General features: G+C 39.1%; 1 protein-coding gene across 2 annotated transcripts; it reads right to left on the reverse strand.

Annotated features, from left to right (window-relative positions):
• Nucleotides 1-643: 643 nt before the first annotated feature.
• Nucleotides 644-16,143, reverse strand: LOC108665086 (TBC1 domain family member 15). 2 transcript variants are annotated; one of them, XM_018151808.2, is made up of 15 exons: nt 15,951-16,143; nt 15,533-15,619; nt 14,161-14,272; nt 13,285-13,361; nt 12,898-13,022; nt 12,468-12,614; nt 11,625-11,794; nt 10,886-10,984; nt 10,520-10,671; nt 8,724-8,922; nt 8,236-8,453; nt 7,473-7,660; nt 6,903-7,029; nt 6,402-6,545; nt 644-3,028 (listed from the first exon to the last, which is right to left on the reverse strand). In XM_018151808.2, the coding sequence occupies exons 1-15, from the start codon at nt 15,963-15,965 to the stop codon at nt 2,594-2,596; spliced, it is 2,295 nt and encodes a 764-aa protein (XP_018007297.1). In that variant the 5' UTR covers nt 15,966-16,143; the 3' UTR covers nt 644-2,593. The 2 variants fall into 2 exon arrangements, with proteins under 2 accessions (XP_018007297.1, XP_018007295.1); XM_018151806.2 differs by having other exon boundaries at nt 11,625-11,797.
• Nucleotides 16,144-16,403: the final 260 nt, after the last annotated feature.

Genomic DNA, 16,403 nt, shown 5'->3' on the forward strand with positions numbered 1-16,403 from the left:
GCAGATTTTTACAGTTAAGGAGAATGGCAGCAATCAGCAAAATGCCAATCAAGTGACGGAGTTCAAATGAAATAACCTTAATTGTTCATCAATGTATTGGACCGGAATAGAAAGCATAGTCATGCACATATGTATAAATATATCAATACTCACGATGAATCATACGTTCTCATGGCTAGAGATTTCTGAATGAATTCATTGCGTAGTCAGTAACGTGTGAAAGTGGTTAGCTATTTATACAAACTAAGAAAAAGAGACTAATAAATATAGTCCAATGTTTTGATATGCACGTAATAACAAATTATAGAATATTGAATCTCTGTGCAGGAACGGCAAGAAAAATTTACCAAGAAAGGGTTCAACTTTCGTAAGAGTGGAACAAAATTCAGCCTCATATTACTCGAAACTAGAGAATTTCGCCGCCACATGAAATTGACTTCATTGCAAAGCTGGGCAACTTTTTTATGTCGTTGGCATATACACGCTGACATTATTAACGTGGAGATAAGACCGAGTATTTTACTGAAACAAACCAACGGAAAACATTTACTTAATGTAACACATTCCAAACCCCACACAGGTGGGGTTTTTCTTCAATTATGGAGTATCCACCGTATTATTATGAATATGAATAAAAATTCATGATGACTGCACAATTTTTTCTATATAAGTCTAATTAAATATACTCTAAACTTAACAAACGTATACTTTTTATGCCTAAGACAACCAAATATACCAGAATATTATGAAGAGTCCCGATAAACGTGATGGGTGCTAGCGGCTTTTGAAGCGCAAGAGGCTTCCGTTAGCTAAGGAGCTCCGTGGATAAGTGAGGCGTAGACAAGCTACATCACATCTCCGTTGAACATCACAAAAACGCACTTGACTTTAATTTATTTCGTAATACTTGATTACTCCAAGTATATATTGAATGGATATCAAGTTAATATAATTTCATTATTATAACAAATAATAACCAATCTCCTGGGTATTAGGATTCCGTTAGAAGGATGACGCAGCCGTAAGTTTTGTGATCATAATCTTTTCAGGCGAGAATTGTTTCACACACGCGGCTTGTGTTGGAAAGATCTTTAATGTCAACTACTTAGAAAAGGATATTTTCACGCATCATGTCTCAATTTGCCGCTAACTACAATTAGAGTGGCTTTGAAATTTACGCTAATCAAGTACCCTGAAGGGATGGGAGGCACTCATTGAACTTTGAAGCAACATTGACATTTCAAAAAATAATTCATAATGCGCCCGATCCTCGCTGCGTTAAATAGCAAACCTTTTTCACAGTAACAACAACCATAGTAATAGTAATCGAATCGACGGAGGGTCAAATTCTGATAGATTATTTTCTGAATGAAGTTATTTCTCATCATTTCTCCTTAGCAGCCATACAGAGATTGAATTAGACTCCTTTATTTAGACCTGTACGTTATACTTTATTTAGACCTGTACGTTATAATCACAAAAGACATTATATACAAACAAGGTGTGACATAATCTTGTTTTGCTGCGCTCCACCGCAGCAGCTAACGCCGCAGCTGTGCACAGAGTTCAGATACTTCGTGAAAGAGGAGCAGGAATTAGTACAATCGTACTGAACGATTATCGATCGTTTAACCAATTTGAGTACACGCTTTCAATGCAGAAAAATGACCATCAATATAGATGTCATTGCTACTGCTTGCAGTTTTAATGAGCACGGTGTCGATCAACGTTGGCGTACAAATGCTTGTAAAAAACAGTTTTCAAATAAAGTGATGTTATATAAGAATTTAATTTTAAAAGTTATGCATCATCAATCGTTTTTTGCATCGTAAGTCAAAAATATTCATAATTATCAAGCTGAACGGACTCGATCGTCGCTAATTTCTAACAAAAAACTATTTACTGTGAACTGGAGTCGGAAGTTCTTGAATTGCCTGCGCGCTAATACAGTCGACTAAGAAGCAGCATTTAGTAATCGCAGAAAAACGATGTGCGAAGAAGAGATAATTAAACAAAACAGAAACGAGACAAGCGTACTCGAGGTGCGCTAAAACGAGTGCATTTATTTTACTAAGTTTGTATCATGAAAACGTATCGGACGGTAGCGTCCCATTGTTGCGCGCTCTGTTGCGTGTTCTGTGGCACACATTTTCATAATGCAGCCTGAGTAAAATAAATACGTCAAAGATAATTGTAGATAATAGACCATGATTTAAACATACAGTTATTCTTTATGCAAAAAATGCAAATAAAGCTGACTTGTTTGAAATTGTATAATTCCTATAAAACTGACTAAGGTCAGCGGAAGCTGGGAATGGATTTGTGAGGATCGATTAGCTTACTTCTTCTACAAGAGCCGCGCAGCAACTTCGGGTAATGGTTTCTTGTTCCATACATCGATCTCAGATTTCACATGAAAAATTCCCGGAAGGCCTCTTCCTTTAGATTTCTCTTTGCTTATATTTATTATGATGCTTTTTTGTTTAAGTTGCTGGTCGACGTTCTGCTTCACCATTTTTCTTGTGTGACTTAATAAAACCAATTTATGCCTCAGTAAACTGGCATAATTTTCAGCGGAGTCAAGCGAGGCACGTCACAGGTATTGCTGGCCGATGGCGTCTTCGAAGAGACCTTCGTTGTGCAGGGCAGCGGAGATGGGCGACAGTAGATCGATCGAGGCGTCTTCACCGGCGATGTGGCGGACGGCAGACCCTAAAATGCTGGTCACCGTACCCACCAGCCCTCGAGGGGCTCCGTCGGTAGCACTTGTGTCCCCGCGTGGGACCACCGATGCGTTGTTGTCCCCTGCACCGCCGCAGCTGTCACCACTCGTATCCTCCTCGCTAAGGAAGTCGTCGTCGTCGTTGTGGTCGCATCGCCTGTACAGGACAAAGTTCTCCTTCTTGCCCCTGGAACTTGAGGGGCCCGCAGAAATGATGCGTGAGCTTTCCAAAGGGCTCGTCTCTTCGTCAGTAGAAACGCACTTTTCGCTGGCCAGTTCCCCCACTGACACGTCCGCCTCACCGTCCTGCACGCAAGGAAAATTCGCGACAGGCGTTCGTTGGATCACACATGTAGCAATCGACAATTGTGTGTCAAGAGTATTTTCTGTCATCCACAGTTAATTATTTCAGACTCAGAAATAAATATTTAGTACAGATTGCAAGTACAGTTTGTACCGCCTATAAGTCGATATTTATAATGCCAATCAAAAATTAGCCGCAAATTCATCTTCAGAATGAACAATTTGTAGTAATGCCGGATCCACGCTGCAAACATCGTCCGACGGATCGCTTTGAGAATAGGATGCTTATAGTTGAAGCGAACTAATAATAAACTCTCGTATTTTCCAAGAGAACTCGAGCGAAACTACTATTCAATGCATCAGGCAGCAAATAGCAACCAGGTGCTCTCACCGAACCCCTACACATTTATAGAAAATTATTATAACAAACTAGTCGATATTCGAAACCGGCAGGGACAGCTATTTATTAGGTTAAAAATTGATAAAATCTGCAGCAGAATAAAAAATTGGAAGTGAATGAAGTTTTTTAATTTGCTTTATTTTATGCACCATTCAGGACATGTCCTTAAAGTTTGTCCGGATTTCTGTTTCAGTACGCATCAATTATTTTCATCTCCGTGATTGGCTTGAGGTTTAAGAGCCTATAATTATTCATAGGTGAATGGCGAACGGAAGCTATGGAGCTTGTTCAGTATTTTGCCAAGAAATCGCGAAAAACAAGTTTAGAATTAGCAAGAGAGTTTCCTAAACAGAGCAAGGATACAAGTAGAGGTGGGCTCAAGGATTGGAAATGAAGAAAAGGTTGGAACGCAGAATATGGAATGAGAGATGGGAAGGAAGGAAGGCTAGTAAGTTAGTTTAGTTGTGTTGCTTATCAGCGCTTCAAAACTGCACAGTCGGTACTAAGGATGTAGCGGTTGAAGTATTGATAAAAGAACAGGAAATGGAAATAAAAGAAGATATAATGGCTAGAGGTGTAAAGATACGGCGCCAGTGTAAGCGTAGTGCGGCTCTCCAGCTCAAATGAGAACATTTAGGGAAAATTAGCTGCCAATTAATAAAGCACAGAATGCAAATAATGGATATTTGATAATTGAGAAACTTGTAAGTGCGATTATTTATCTGTAAAGTCGTGTGCAAATTAAAGAGAATAAACTGGTAACGAAGAGGCTCACGTATTGGAAACTTTGATCTTAAGCAAGCAAACACGTTTATATGAGCTTTGCTATCGTGCTACGTCTTAGCAAGGCACGACATTGCGAAACTGATCATTGTTCTCAATCACAATGGACGATGATAATGAGTAAAATTGCACACAAAATAAACAGTAAAAGCGTAGATGGAATGATGAGTTGTATTATAAGGCGGGCACACAAAACAAGGGCAGGGAATGCACACGACACGACTCACTCGGTGTATTAAGCAACTCCATACAGAGGACAAACCCACTTCAGTTAACATGACCTCGACATTACCCAGGAATTAACTGATTATCTTTAGCAAGCCACTGGAAATATATAAATTCGACAGGTCATCGACATCATAATTGTTGATTAAGAGAAGTTTTTACTTCCAGCATCTAGGTGACATTTAAAATTCTCGGCATATGAACACTGCTGGCAACAGAACATAAATATGAGACTACGGCATCGGTATCACATCATCAGCAGGTCGTATCTTCCAATGCAGCAGATTTGAGACTTGAAAGGAAAGACCTGAATGACGGTAATGGCCTGACTATATAAAAAACAGCCATTGTGAGTGAGTGATAAACTTGTGACAATGACACGAGGATTATAACAATATATCATCTACGGATAATGTGAACTACCCATTGTATAAAATGTGCTGCCTTAACAATAATGAAAGGATCTAACGCTGGTATCACTGACCAACACTTAGATGGTAGATTGCGCACTGAATATAACATGGAAGATGGTTATCGAGAAAACAATGGTCTCATTTCAAATTAATAACGTTCAAATTATAAGAAGTAAAAATGGCGTAACAACTATACATTGGAAAGGAAATTTCTAAACATTTATAAAACATAAAAATTTATAAAACGACAAAGAGAGGTTGTTGAAAATCATGATGATTCTTGATTCACTCAAATCATCAACAAAGAAGCCAATCAAAGAATGAATGAACAAAACCTTAATGAAAAATGAACACGTGTAGCTGCGGAAATCGCTAGGAACTAATTGAAGAGCTGCAACACCTTCCATATGAATGAAACACCACGAAGAATTATATTGTTCTCCCATGAACATATTTCCTTTACATAACAATGAACTTGAGTGGGCGCAACAGCGTCTTTCTGGCATGCACAAGAGGAAGACACTCACCGACATAAAAACATTCATCATTAAATAACCATTACATAACAGTACGAGGAAGACATCACAACCACCTTGCACCTACGCAGTTAATCCTAAGATCAATCGCAATTTTTAAGATGCGAACGTAAAGCGGAAAGTCAAGCGCTGTAACTTTTATCACCAATTACATGTGACTTTGTGAGCTAATACTTATTTTTTGGATGGGCAAAATGATGCAACTGATCATAAATGCTGCACGGCCATGAAAGGAAAAGTTTGCGATCATGAATCAAAACAGACTTAACACGTGGGACAAGGAAGAAAATTTTTTGAAATAAGGTGATGAGATAAAAAATACTGAGAAGAGTAGCAGGTTAGGAGGAGCAAGCGTGTACTGGTCGTACAAATAAATAAGGTAATGAGATGAAGAATACAGAGAGGAGTAGCAGGTTAGGAGGAGCAAGCGTGTACTGGTCGTACAAGTAAATAAGGTAATGAGGTGAAGAATAATGAGAGGATTAGCAGGTTAGGAGGAGCAAGCGTGTACTGGTCGTACAAGTATATCTGGTCGCGGTCAGCGATGTTCAGGTGAGACTCCAAAGAAATGGTTGAGGGAAGACGCGCTGTTAGACAAGAGGCAGCACAGAACGACCGTCCAGCGATCAGCTCGCAATAGCGCGAGATTAGTTGCCACGAAGTGACAACAAGAAGCAATGGACACGAACAAAATAGTTCAAAGGAATGCACTGAAATTATTGACAATTATAGGGTGATCACGGTAATATAAAAATTCATGAACTTCGAAATGTTAAAAAAACGTTAGAAACAAAACAACGTTATCATATTTGATCCATTTCATATTCTTCAACTAATTTTGCTTCTGAATTTTTTTTATCACGCGTCAGGTTTTATATTAGTCCCTTTAATCGGAAAGGAAGACAAACGTAAGCACTCCGCATAGGCGCTACAAGAGCCTCATTACGCGCTCATCGAGCGGAGAACTGGACGACCGTTGCATCGCTCACTACGACGGTGGGTGACGCGTCAGGTGTCACCTGAGACGAGGGCTTCAGGGGCAGCCCCAGTAAGGTAAGTACCGCAGCCGGCACGTCGCTCGAGGCCACCAACTGCTCGTATATCGCCTCGGCAGAGCACAACAGCTCCTCCAGGTTCAGGCGTTGGCTCGTGTCGTTGATGTGCTGCGTGTCAGGCAATCACAGTTAGGGTACATGCGACAACAGCTCGAAGACTCTTCTAATTTTATGCTAAGAATTATCAGACACGGTTCAGCCTATGCAGTTAATGCGATGCCTGTTCTAATTTTATGCTAAGAACTATCAGACACTGTTCAGCCTATGCACTTAATAAGCTGCCTGTTCTAATTCTTTCTTTGGGTTTTTCAGACACGGTTTAGGCTGTACAATTAATATGGTGCATGCAATGATTTTTAGGGCGTAAAAGATGGCATGTGTGCTTTGATACACAAAATAAATATGCATATAATTTTTTAATAAATCTAGGTCACCTAGGTTCAGGAAAGTCGAGTTATTCCTCACTTTGAGAATTTCCGTGAATTCAAACTTGTTCTCCATGATGGTGTTGCGTTCGTGGTCCAAAATGGCGGCGGCCACCAGCAAGTGAAAGTTCTTGCAGGGCTCCTGCGACCACAGCACCTCCCACAGCCTGCCAGCAGCAGCCCATTAGCAACATATGGGAAAGATAATATGCTCTACGTGAACAATGAATTAAAGTGAACAATTGTGCTTATGAATAAACTGCACCATATTGAATTAACAATTCCAATTGAAGAATAGCCGAAGCAACAATAATTTCCTACAACATAAGGCAGAAGAACGTGCCGGTCGGACTATGTTTTTCTTCGTCATTCATCGCCATAAAGACGTATCAGAGTAGGTTCATTCACATTCTCCAATAGAGCACATGCATAGTGAAATTTAATATTATATTTAATATTAGTTCATAATGTCATAGTGAAATTTAATATTAGAATGGCGTTTGATGATACCCAGCATCGTTAGAGATTCAGCTGATGCAGCTATATAGTTCATCATCAAGTCACTTTGCTACATATGGTAATAGTGATGCAGCATTGATGCACAACACACCGGAGCGTGTCGGAGTACGATAGCTCGCGTTTGAAGCGTACTAAGAGCCAGCGGAAGCAGAAGTATAGGTTGGCAGATTCACTGGACTCGAGGTAGCTCATAAACTCGGGGTCTATCACGGCGATGAGATGCTGCAGACCGAGTAACTGCTCCTTCATGCCGCTCTGGTCCATGTCGAAGTTGCGGTGCTGCTCATACATATGTCAGCATGAGTAATTCGTAAAAATCTTTCGTACAGAGCAGGAAAAAACTGGGATAACACAAATTATACAGTTATTGGAAAAATTGAAACAAGCGTGGGCAGTGTATAATATTTTTTATTTAGATACGAATCATCTCGGATGAACAACGAAACGTAATATTTGAAACTCACTCTAATTGAAAATTTTTAGTGATTTTGTCAGTTTACTGTTTAATTTCACACGGAATAGCATGAATGACATCATTGGTAATGGTCAGGTTGTCGTTTTTTCAAGAGATTTCGTGTCTGGAATAGAAGTATTCAAAGAGAAAATGAAGCTATCCTGCTAGCTTACATTATACGAAGCATTATTCATCTTCAAACATATTTGCAGCAGGACAGTGACGTCGCTAAAGGCTCCACACAACAGGGCCTATACTTTCAAAAAAAGTTAAGAGATCGTAAGTTCATCAGCCAATCATTGACGGCCTTTCAAGCTAAATCTACCAATCATAGACAAGATAAGTGCGTAAGTACTTACGTTCACTTAGCTAGTTTTGAAAGTATGGCCCTAGGACTCACAACAATGTCGATGTAGCCTACGAAGCACCAGAAGGCAGCGCACTCGTTCTGCGTGACGTAGAGGATGGGTGCGAGAAGGTCACTCATGCCTTGCACGTAGCCCAGGTCAAAGTTGAACATAACGTAGCTCATGAGGATGTTGTGCAGCAGCTGTACGTTAGGGTTGTCGTCCCCTTCATAGAACGGGTGACTTCGGTCCGTACGGTTGACGTCTTTTTCTGTAGGCCAACATGACCATTGAATGAAGCTTCAACATTTTAATAGAATACCGTACGAGACATAGATATGGATTTTTTTCCCAAAAACACATCTTTAGTGATATTTATTGAAAATGTTTCAATAACTTAGGCACATACATTCATAGTAGTGACTTCCTTCAAGTGAAGCATTCATCACAGAGATCTTATAAGCTATGCAAGAACGCACTAGCGCGCTTGCACTTATTCAAGACAACAGAAAAATTACGTTTATATTATATTTAGGCCCACCTATGAGTGACTTTCTTTCCCTGAATCCACTGTTGCGCAGCTCCTGGTCTGCGGTCATGGTAGACCACTGCAGCTTCAGTTTCTGGTACTCCACCAAACGCTCGTTACGACGAACTTCCCGCTGAGCGCTGCTGGAGCTCCAGTCGTAGTAGCCCAGTAGGTAGCACCACAGCTCGCTGCGCAGGCTCGGGTGGATGCCCTTAACAATTAAACAACAAAAAATAAATATTAGTTACCGTCACTGATGCCTTATGCTTAACTCAATACAATACGGTAGAACAAACACAAAAGGTGGTCAGAGTGAACCGCTTCAGTGATTAGTGAACCGATGCACCCATCAGTGAACCGATTCAGCTATCTGTGAACCGCCTTAAGATAAGCTTCATAAAGAAAGGTAGCTCCAATTAACAATAATGCAGGTCATCCACATACGGAAGCAACTGTAAAAAACATCACAACACTGAAAGCAGCAATGTGAAGCGATGTCTGCACTATAGGAGTTGTGTGCGTTTCAAGTTCTAGTATTCCAAAGTTTCAGAGAAATATTGTCTATTTGGCGCCAGTCTTCAGCTATGTACGGTCTCCAGTTACGTTAAAACAATTAATCTCTACGGTGGTCCCTGGCGTGCAGGGCGATCCAATCTTAGAGGGCTTGGGGACAGATTCTCTGTTGCCAGAGCTATAATTTACTTCTAATTCGTCACCTCAGTTTAATGTACATCCATGGAATTATGCTAGATCTCTGACAGCAGCATACTCTCGATTAGAAATCGTTTAAAGTTATCGGTTCTGAAGTTGCTTCGGGGAGCTCCTTTTAGCATTCTTGTGATGATTTCGTCTTGATGGAAGCCTATTGCATTTGGGTAGCAGTTCTGTCGGATGTTACAGTAGCTGGGCCACTTGGCTGCGACATGCCATACCGTCAGGGGTACCAGGCAGTCATCACAGTATGCAATGGGGCGGCGATTAATCAATTGCAGTTTGAAATGGGGCGACGATTAATTAATCAAGTAGTGGCGGGCGAGGTGCGAATGACCAATCATAATTCTATACAGCGCCACCTCCACTAGTACGATGAGCTCCAAGCTGGCACAAAGTCCTTAATTGCTCATGGTTAATTTGCTCCCACGCTCAGCCACAACTCGCGCCATACGCGGCGAAGGCTAGCCCTGATGAGGGAGTAGAGGTCGTGGCAAGGGACGTCCTCACTGTAGATGGCTATAACCGACAAAGCTGCGCCCACCGCCGCTTCGGCTGCCCGGTCGTTTTCCCATCTATAAGGATCAGGGCCCAGAGGACAAGAGACGTTCCGCGGTATAAATTGATGGGTCGGGCTCAGTCGTATAGCAATTTTTGCTGTGTTGGTGTACGCGTTTTGAAGGTTTGGTCAATACTTCTGCTACATTAGAATCATATGAACAAATACGTAACGCAACAGAAACGCTGCATATTTCTGCTTGCTAAGTTCGCTCAAAAAAAACTTTAAAAATGTAAATAACCTTGTTTATCAACAAAAAGAACAATATTTGAATGCATTATAAACACTAACATATCAAATGTTGCTCTATTTTAAGAACCAAAATACATTCTCCAATAAAATGTCTGTAGTTACCAGGTCTTACAAAAAGGTAAATATGTACAATAAAACAAATTAAAATAATAATAACAACAATCTAGTGCAAATAGATAAGTTGCTATATCACTAACATAGCGGGAATCCGTCCCAACCTTGTTATTCGTCAGCAGAATTTATGATCACTACATAGGTACATGCTCATGACCAGCACGCCACTCACTCCCTTAAAGATCCTGCGCTTGAGAAGCTGCGGGTCCCTCACGCCGCCGTCCACGTCGCAGTGTTGGCTGTACTCGAGCTGCGTCAGCGGAGGCAGCCGCTCCACGCGCGGCCTCTCCACCAGCTTGCCCTTCAGTGTCACAACCTGGAAGCCTGGTGCATACCACACATTGATCATTGTGGTGTCATGAGTATTAAGGCAACAGTGTTTTAGTTTAGTTTTCCCAAAAGTTTAATTGAGAATCATTTCCAACAACCCGTTTTAGGGAATGTTTTGACATGATATCTACATTACAAGGCTGAAGGCTGCCATTAGATATTTAAATTAATAGGTTCGAGGTAGTCAAGCAATAACATTTTGCACTACCAGGCTCTAGGTTGTCCAGGCCACTGAGGGAGGCGAAGGGGTTGAGGTCGTCTCCTCCGCGCTCCGACACGAAGCCTTCAGCCCAGTCGTCCTCAGAAACTGGAAATATCAAGCAAAGCGGTTCATCTTGTGATTCAGGAACATTAAACCCAGAATAACCACATTTGAAAATCTATAATAAAATTTTACAAAGATTATAAAACAGTGCAACCATTTTCCTACTGCTTCTCTAAGTTAGTCTCTCCGAGATAGCTCTAAGAACAACATAAGACTAAGACATGACATAACAACGCGTCTACAATGAGAAAGACAAAGCAAGTTGATAATTCAATATCAACAATAGCAAAGGAGTGTCAAGTTGTCATTTGTGACGTCGAATAATTGCATGACAAGTCGAGCGGTGGTTACGTACCCAATTCTCTAAGGTAAAATTAAATAGTGACTCAATAGTCGAAGCCGTGACCAAAACTTGCATCTCGAGGACGGGGGCATACTAGAGCAACCTCCCTTATGATGACAAACTCTGTCAACTCACGGACAATATCATAGAACTTGGAGAGGGTGGTGAGGGTGGTGGTGTGATGACAAACTCTGACAACTCACGGACAATATCATAGAACTTGGAGAGGGTGGTGAGGGTGGTGGTGTGATGACAAACTCTGTCAACCTACGGACAATATCATAGAACTTGGAGAGGGTGGTGAGGGTGGTGGTGTGATGACAAACTCTGTCAACTCACGGACAATATCATAGAACTTGGAGAGGGTGGTGAGGGTGGTGGTGTAGGGGTCCCGCCTGAAGTTGCTGATGAATCCCATGACGCGCTGAGGGGCGGCTGTAGTCCAGGGCACGACGGCAGAATGAAGCTCCACTTGACTAGAGCTTGTATGCTGCGGTGAGCCTCGGGACCTGCTGGCAGAATGGGGCTTAAAATAATTATATGAAATTTGCTCAGAACACAAAAAATCTTGCATAATATATTTGTGCTCATAAGCAATTATATCAATACTACTATGGATGAGATCTGCTTAATTAGATGATTTTTTCAACATCTGACATGCGCAAACCGAACTTAAATTCTGAATTATTGAAGATATCCTAGAATAAATGAACTGACTGCCTAGCTAGCTTAACCTGCCAACATTATCCCATATTTAATTAAATAACATAAGAATAATATTCAAATTGAATCAAGTTCAAAAATAAATAAAGCATGGGAATTAGTGACTATTACTGAAGGGTTGGTCAACTACATTTCAATATAAAATGTTGCACAAAACCAACTTTAAGTACGATGATGTAAATAATCACGTACAATATAAACCAATCCACCTTACTTACAAATGTTGCCTATAGAACTATAGAATTTCAGTAGTGCCCAGTTTGCACTAATCATAACAATATATTGACACAGTTGCATTAACTAACAGTTACAAACAAATTTACATATAAATAAGTTATTACAATTTGAAATGATTACACTTCTAAATGAAATAAAGTGTAAGCAAATAAAAATGAAGAAATACAACATAATAATTCATGTTTTGAATAAGAGGAACAAGTAATATGCATCGTGGCTCACTTAGAGTCAGAAGAGGAGCTTCCATGCAGCTTCCTGACACGGGAGCCTCTGCTGGCATGCGACACAAGACCTAAAGCACTCAGCTGGTCGTCTATGCGGGCCGTCTTCTTGTCTCTCAGCAAGAATAATGTGCTGTCTTTTTCTGATCTGTTGCAAAACAATAGAAAGAGAAATGCAACATGTGAAAAATTCAGACCCAGGCATAAAGGTACAAATAACATTTAATGATCACATTACTTCACACATTTGTAGCAGAACAAACATTGAAAATTAGTGTGCCATAGCATTTTTAAATACAGTTGAGAGCAACATCAGATAGGATTATCACTGTAACATAGCTTTACGTAAGGTTTTATTGAATATAGAAAGCCAAGAAGAGCTTCGTGATAACAATCAGCATCTCTGCCATTTTTAAACTTGAAGAACTGACCGTTTAATGGCGACGTATCTGGAGAGAACCTCAACAAAATATTCAGCATCCTTGCCAGGAAACTGCAGCGCTGGGTGAGTGGACCCATCACGTTGAATGAGTACCAAGCTGCCTTCAATAGTCAGCTGGATCAGAATAAGACATACTTAGATATTTGTACGTCAAATCCACTCAAAACTGGATCAATTTAGTCCCAAGACTCGTGAGACAAGGTTAAAAGATATGAGATTCCAAAATATGATAATGTAGCAACGATAGAGGTTGAATAAAGATGCATATTTGCAATCAATTGATGCTTTATAACTCAAAATATATGCCCAAGACTTAAACTCATGAATACAATAACAGTAAAAGTACACACGACGAGAATGCCAGGAAGGAACTCACTTTGTAACTGCCAAGATCAGCCAGCTCCACGGATATTGGTCGGACATGTCTTCTTGGAGTTGAGATCTCCACAGAACCTTAAGGTTGAAGGAAAACTGGATTAATATTAGTAGTAAGAGTCTTGAGATTTTCTCTGATTTTTCCTTGACAAAATGAGGAGTTTTGACTTCAGCATACCATTCTGTTCAGTGAGATGGAAGAAACATGTGCCCTTATCTTGATTGGTAGCTAGTACTTTTTCAAGAGCAGAATAGCTTTCTCAGTTTTTCTCTTATTTTTTAGGTGCACTATAACTCCTGTCCTCTTTGGACTTGTGTATAAGAGTTTGAAGAAGTGTGATGTCCAGCACAATAAGGAAATTTGACATATCAAAAAGCATTGCTCTTCCTTTTATCAATAAGTGTGAATATTCCTGTAGTTGAAGATAGACTCAAATTGACATAAAGGGTTTCCAGTTCCCAAAGAATATTTCATGAATGGGAGAGTCTTGAAGAAATGGGAGTAGAAGTTTTGAAATTTCATGGCCATTTATAGTGATAATTTTTTCAAATACCTTGGCTGAATGTAAATTTGGTGGCTTCAAAAGACTAAAAAAATAGCACCATACAGCTGGTCGTCTACTTATATCCTAAGTGACCACACCTGCTAATTATAGCAAATGGATTCTCATGCATTTCTAAGAGTGCCATTAGAGAATTGAACAATGAATTGAATTTGTTACCAAACACCTTTATTAAGATTTATTTTGAATGATGAAAAACTCAAAGTAAGAAACTGATTACAATCTTGAAAATAATTAATGTTAATCTATTTTCACTAAGATAACATCACTAATTTTAGAATGAACTGAATGCTGCACTGTGGTGGTCTATTTACCTGAAGAATTGTGATGTGTGAATGTCACAGCAGATTTGTTCACCACAGCCCAGTCATTATCAGGATTGCTCTCGTCATCACTGCAACGCCATTCAATGTACGCAGAGTGACGCTGAAATGCAATAACAAATGCTGATGAATCTGCCAAATTTACTAATGGCAGCAACTCTATGAACTTTTTTAGTTGCAGCTAATAAAGACAACAAACCGTCAAATGGGGTAATAGGGGATTGTCTGGGTAATAAGGGAGGGTCCGGGTAAATCGGGAAAGTCCTCCGTCATTGCATAAAAATGTTATAGCAGCAACACTCATTGAAATATTGCAAAACTAAAAATAGTGGCGTAAACTTCACCATTTTTCTTACGTACATAGCATAAAGGAAGTTTAGAAATTGTACATTTACTAGCTTTAAAAAGTCCCTGAAAAAATGTTAAAATGTGATATTTTGAAAAAGTAGTTTCTGTTAAGGTCTGTAGTAAAAAATATTAGCCGCACTAAAAAATTTTGCTGGAAAAAAACTTGCAGACACATGTTGGCTTCAGAAATTTATTGACAGAATTTGCATACCTCAATCCAAAACAAAATAGTGGCCATTTCCACAAGACGGAGTAATGTCCTCCTAATGTAGGTAGCTTTAAATAACAAGCTGGAAAAAGAAGATGTCTGATGTATGAGAAAATTTTATTCATATCAGCTGAGGTTTACTATATCAGCTAAAAAAATAAACAGTTGAAATAGGTAAACTAGATCCATGATCCATCCATAGTAAAAAATTTTTCCAAGCAAAAAAAATTAGTTGTAATAAATTTAGCAAGGATGGTTATCTAAAATAGGTGCAATCAGTAAATTACTAAATTAATTAAATGCAAGTAACAAATAATGCATGATGTCAAAGGGGTAGACCAACATTCTAAGCTAATATAGCCAAATATTGGCATAATCACCAAGCAGGTGTTATGGGCCACACTCTGAAAGATTTATGTTGTAGGGAATTTCCCACATGCAGATCAGGCCATTTCATCAAAATTATATATATTTTTCTTGACCATTAAAACTCTGTCCAATTCCAATGCAAGTGTTATAAAGGTTCATCTTTCTAACTTTAAGTTTTTGATAGAAATTGTATGAAAGTACCAAACTAAACATGAACCTCATTCCTCAAGCTTCCTCTATCAAGAATAGAATTGTCTGAAATTTTCAAAAGAAGAATTACATTATTTACAAATTAATTCCAGAATTGCATTTTTAAATTATTCTCTTGAACACTGGAGTCTTCAGACTTAAAGCTCTATATCCTTTTAAAGAGATCTCTCTGCTAGAATCAGAAAGTTTTTTCGATGAGATTGAGAGTTCCACAAAATCCAAACTTACTCTCTCAATGATGCGCAGCCTGCCTGCCACAGAGAGCTCCTCCAGAGATGTAGGGATTGTATGCACCTCGTCTTGTTGATATACAAGCTAAAAAGTAAGATTAAAATTAGAAAAAACATATAATCAGTCAATCTAATTCTATTCAGAAAACTACAAAAATATTTGTATTTATTCATTATCAATTGTGAATGGAACTCTTAGAATAAGTCACTTATTTTGCATTTGCAGCAGTGATTTGCTCCATTTTCAAAGGTAAATGGGTAATTTAAACAAAATTCAGGAAAACAAATTGGAAATTAAATTTTTTATTGAATTGATCAGTAAAGAAAATGAAGGAGTAGCTGCAGTCATATTAAAAAATATTCTACAATTTACAGGTATTGAGTTAATTGAATGTTTAAATTTATAGAATTCATACCGTTTCTTCTTCCATGGTGAACTGGTGAGAGCTTGAGATGAAGGAGGGACAGAGCCACAAAGGCCCTTGTACAAGGTTTTAAGAATCAATCCACAGAAAGCTAGTATTCACTATTGCATTGAAAAGGCATCAGATTCCAGAATGAAACAGGGAGATATTATGAAATCTGCAGATAAAAACATGCAGTTTAATTAATTGGCATTTGCATAAATTTGAATGAGGGCACAAGGTTTGCCAGTTTGTAGTAATGCTTGAAATGGTGCTACCAGACGTCCTTTTACAAAAATAAACTTCTCAAAATTATAATTCTGTGTATAATATAATTTTCACAGAAACAATTTGAATTCAATAAGAATCCAAATATTAGGTGAAGATTACAAATAAAAATAATTTCATATAGTTTTAATAGGGTAATGTTATAAAATTATTTTACTTCTATTACCTGCATTTCTA

This window comes from Hyalella azteca, unplaced genomic scaffold (assembly GCF_000764305.2).
Source record: "Hyalella azteca isolate HAZT.00-mixed unplaced genomic scaffold, Hazt_2.0.2 contig14333, whole genome shotgun sequence".
NCBI lineage: Eukaryota > Metazoa > Arthropoda > Malacostraca > Amphipoda > Hyalellidae > Hyalella > Hyalella azteca.

Coding starts and splice junctions, on each gene's coding strand:
- LOC108665086 (XM_018151806.2), bottom strand. Junction 8,454..8,723: donor GGAAAGAAAGTCACTCATAG/GTGGGCCTAAAT, acceptor GTTGGCCTACAG/AAAAAGACGTCAACCGTACG. Junction 7,661..8,235: donor TAGGCTACATCGACATTGTT/GTGAGTCCTAGG, acceptor ATGTATGAGCAG/CACCGCAACTTCGACATGGA.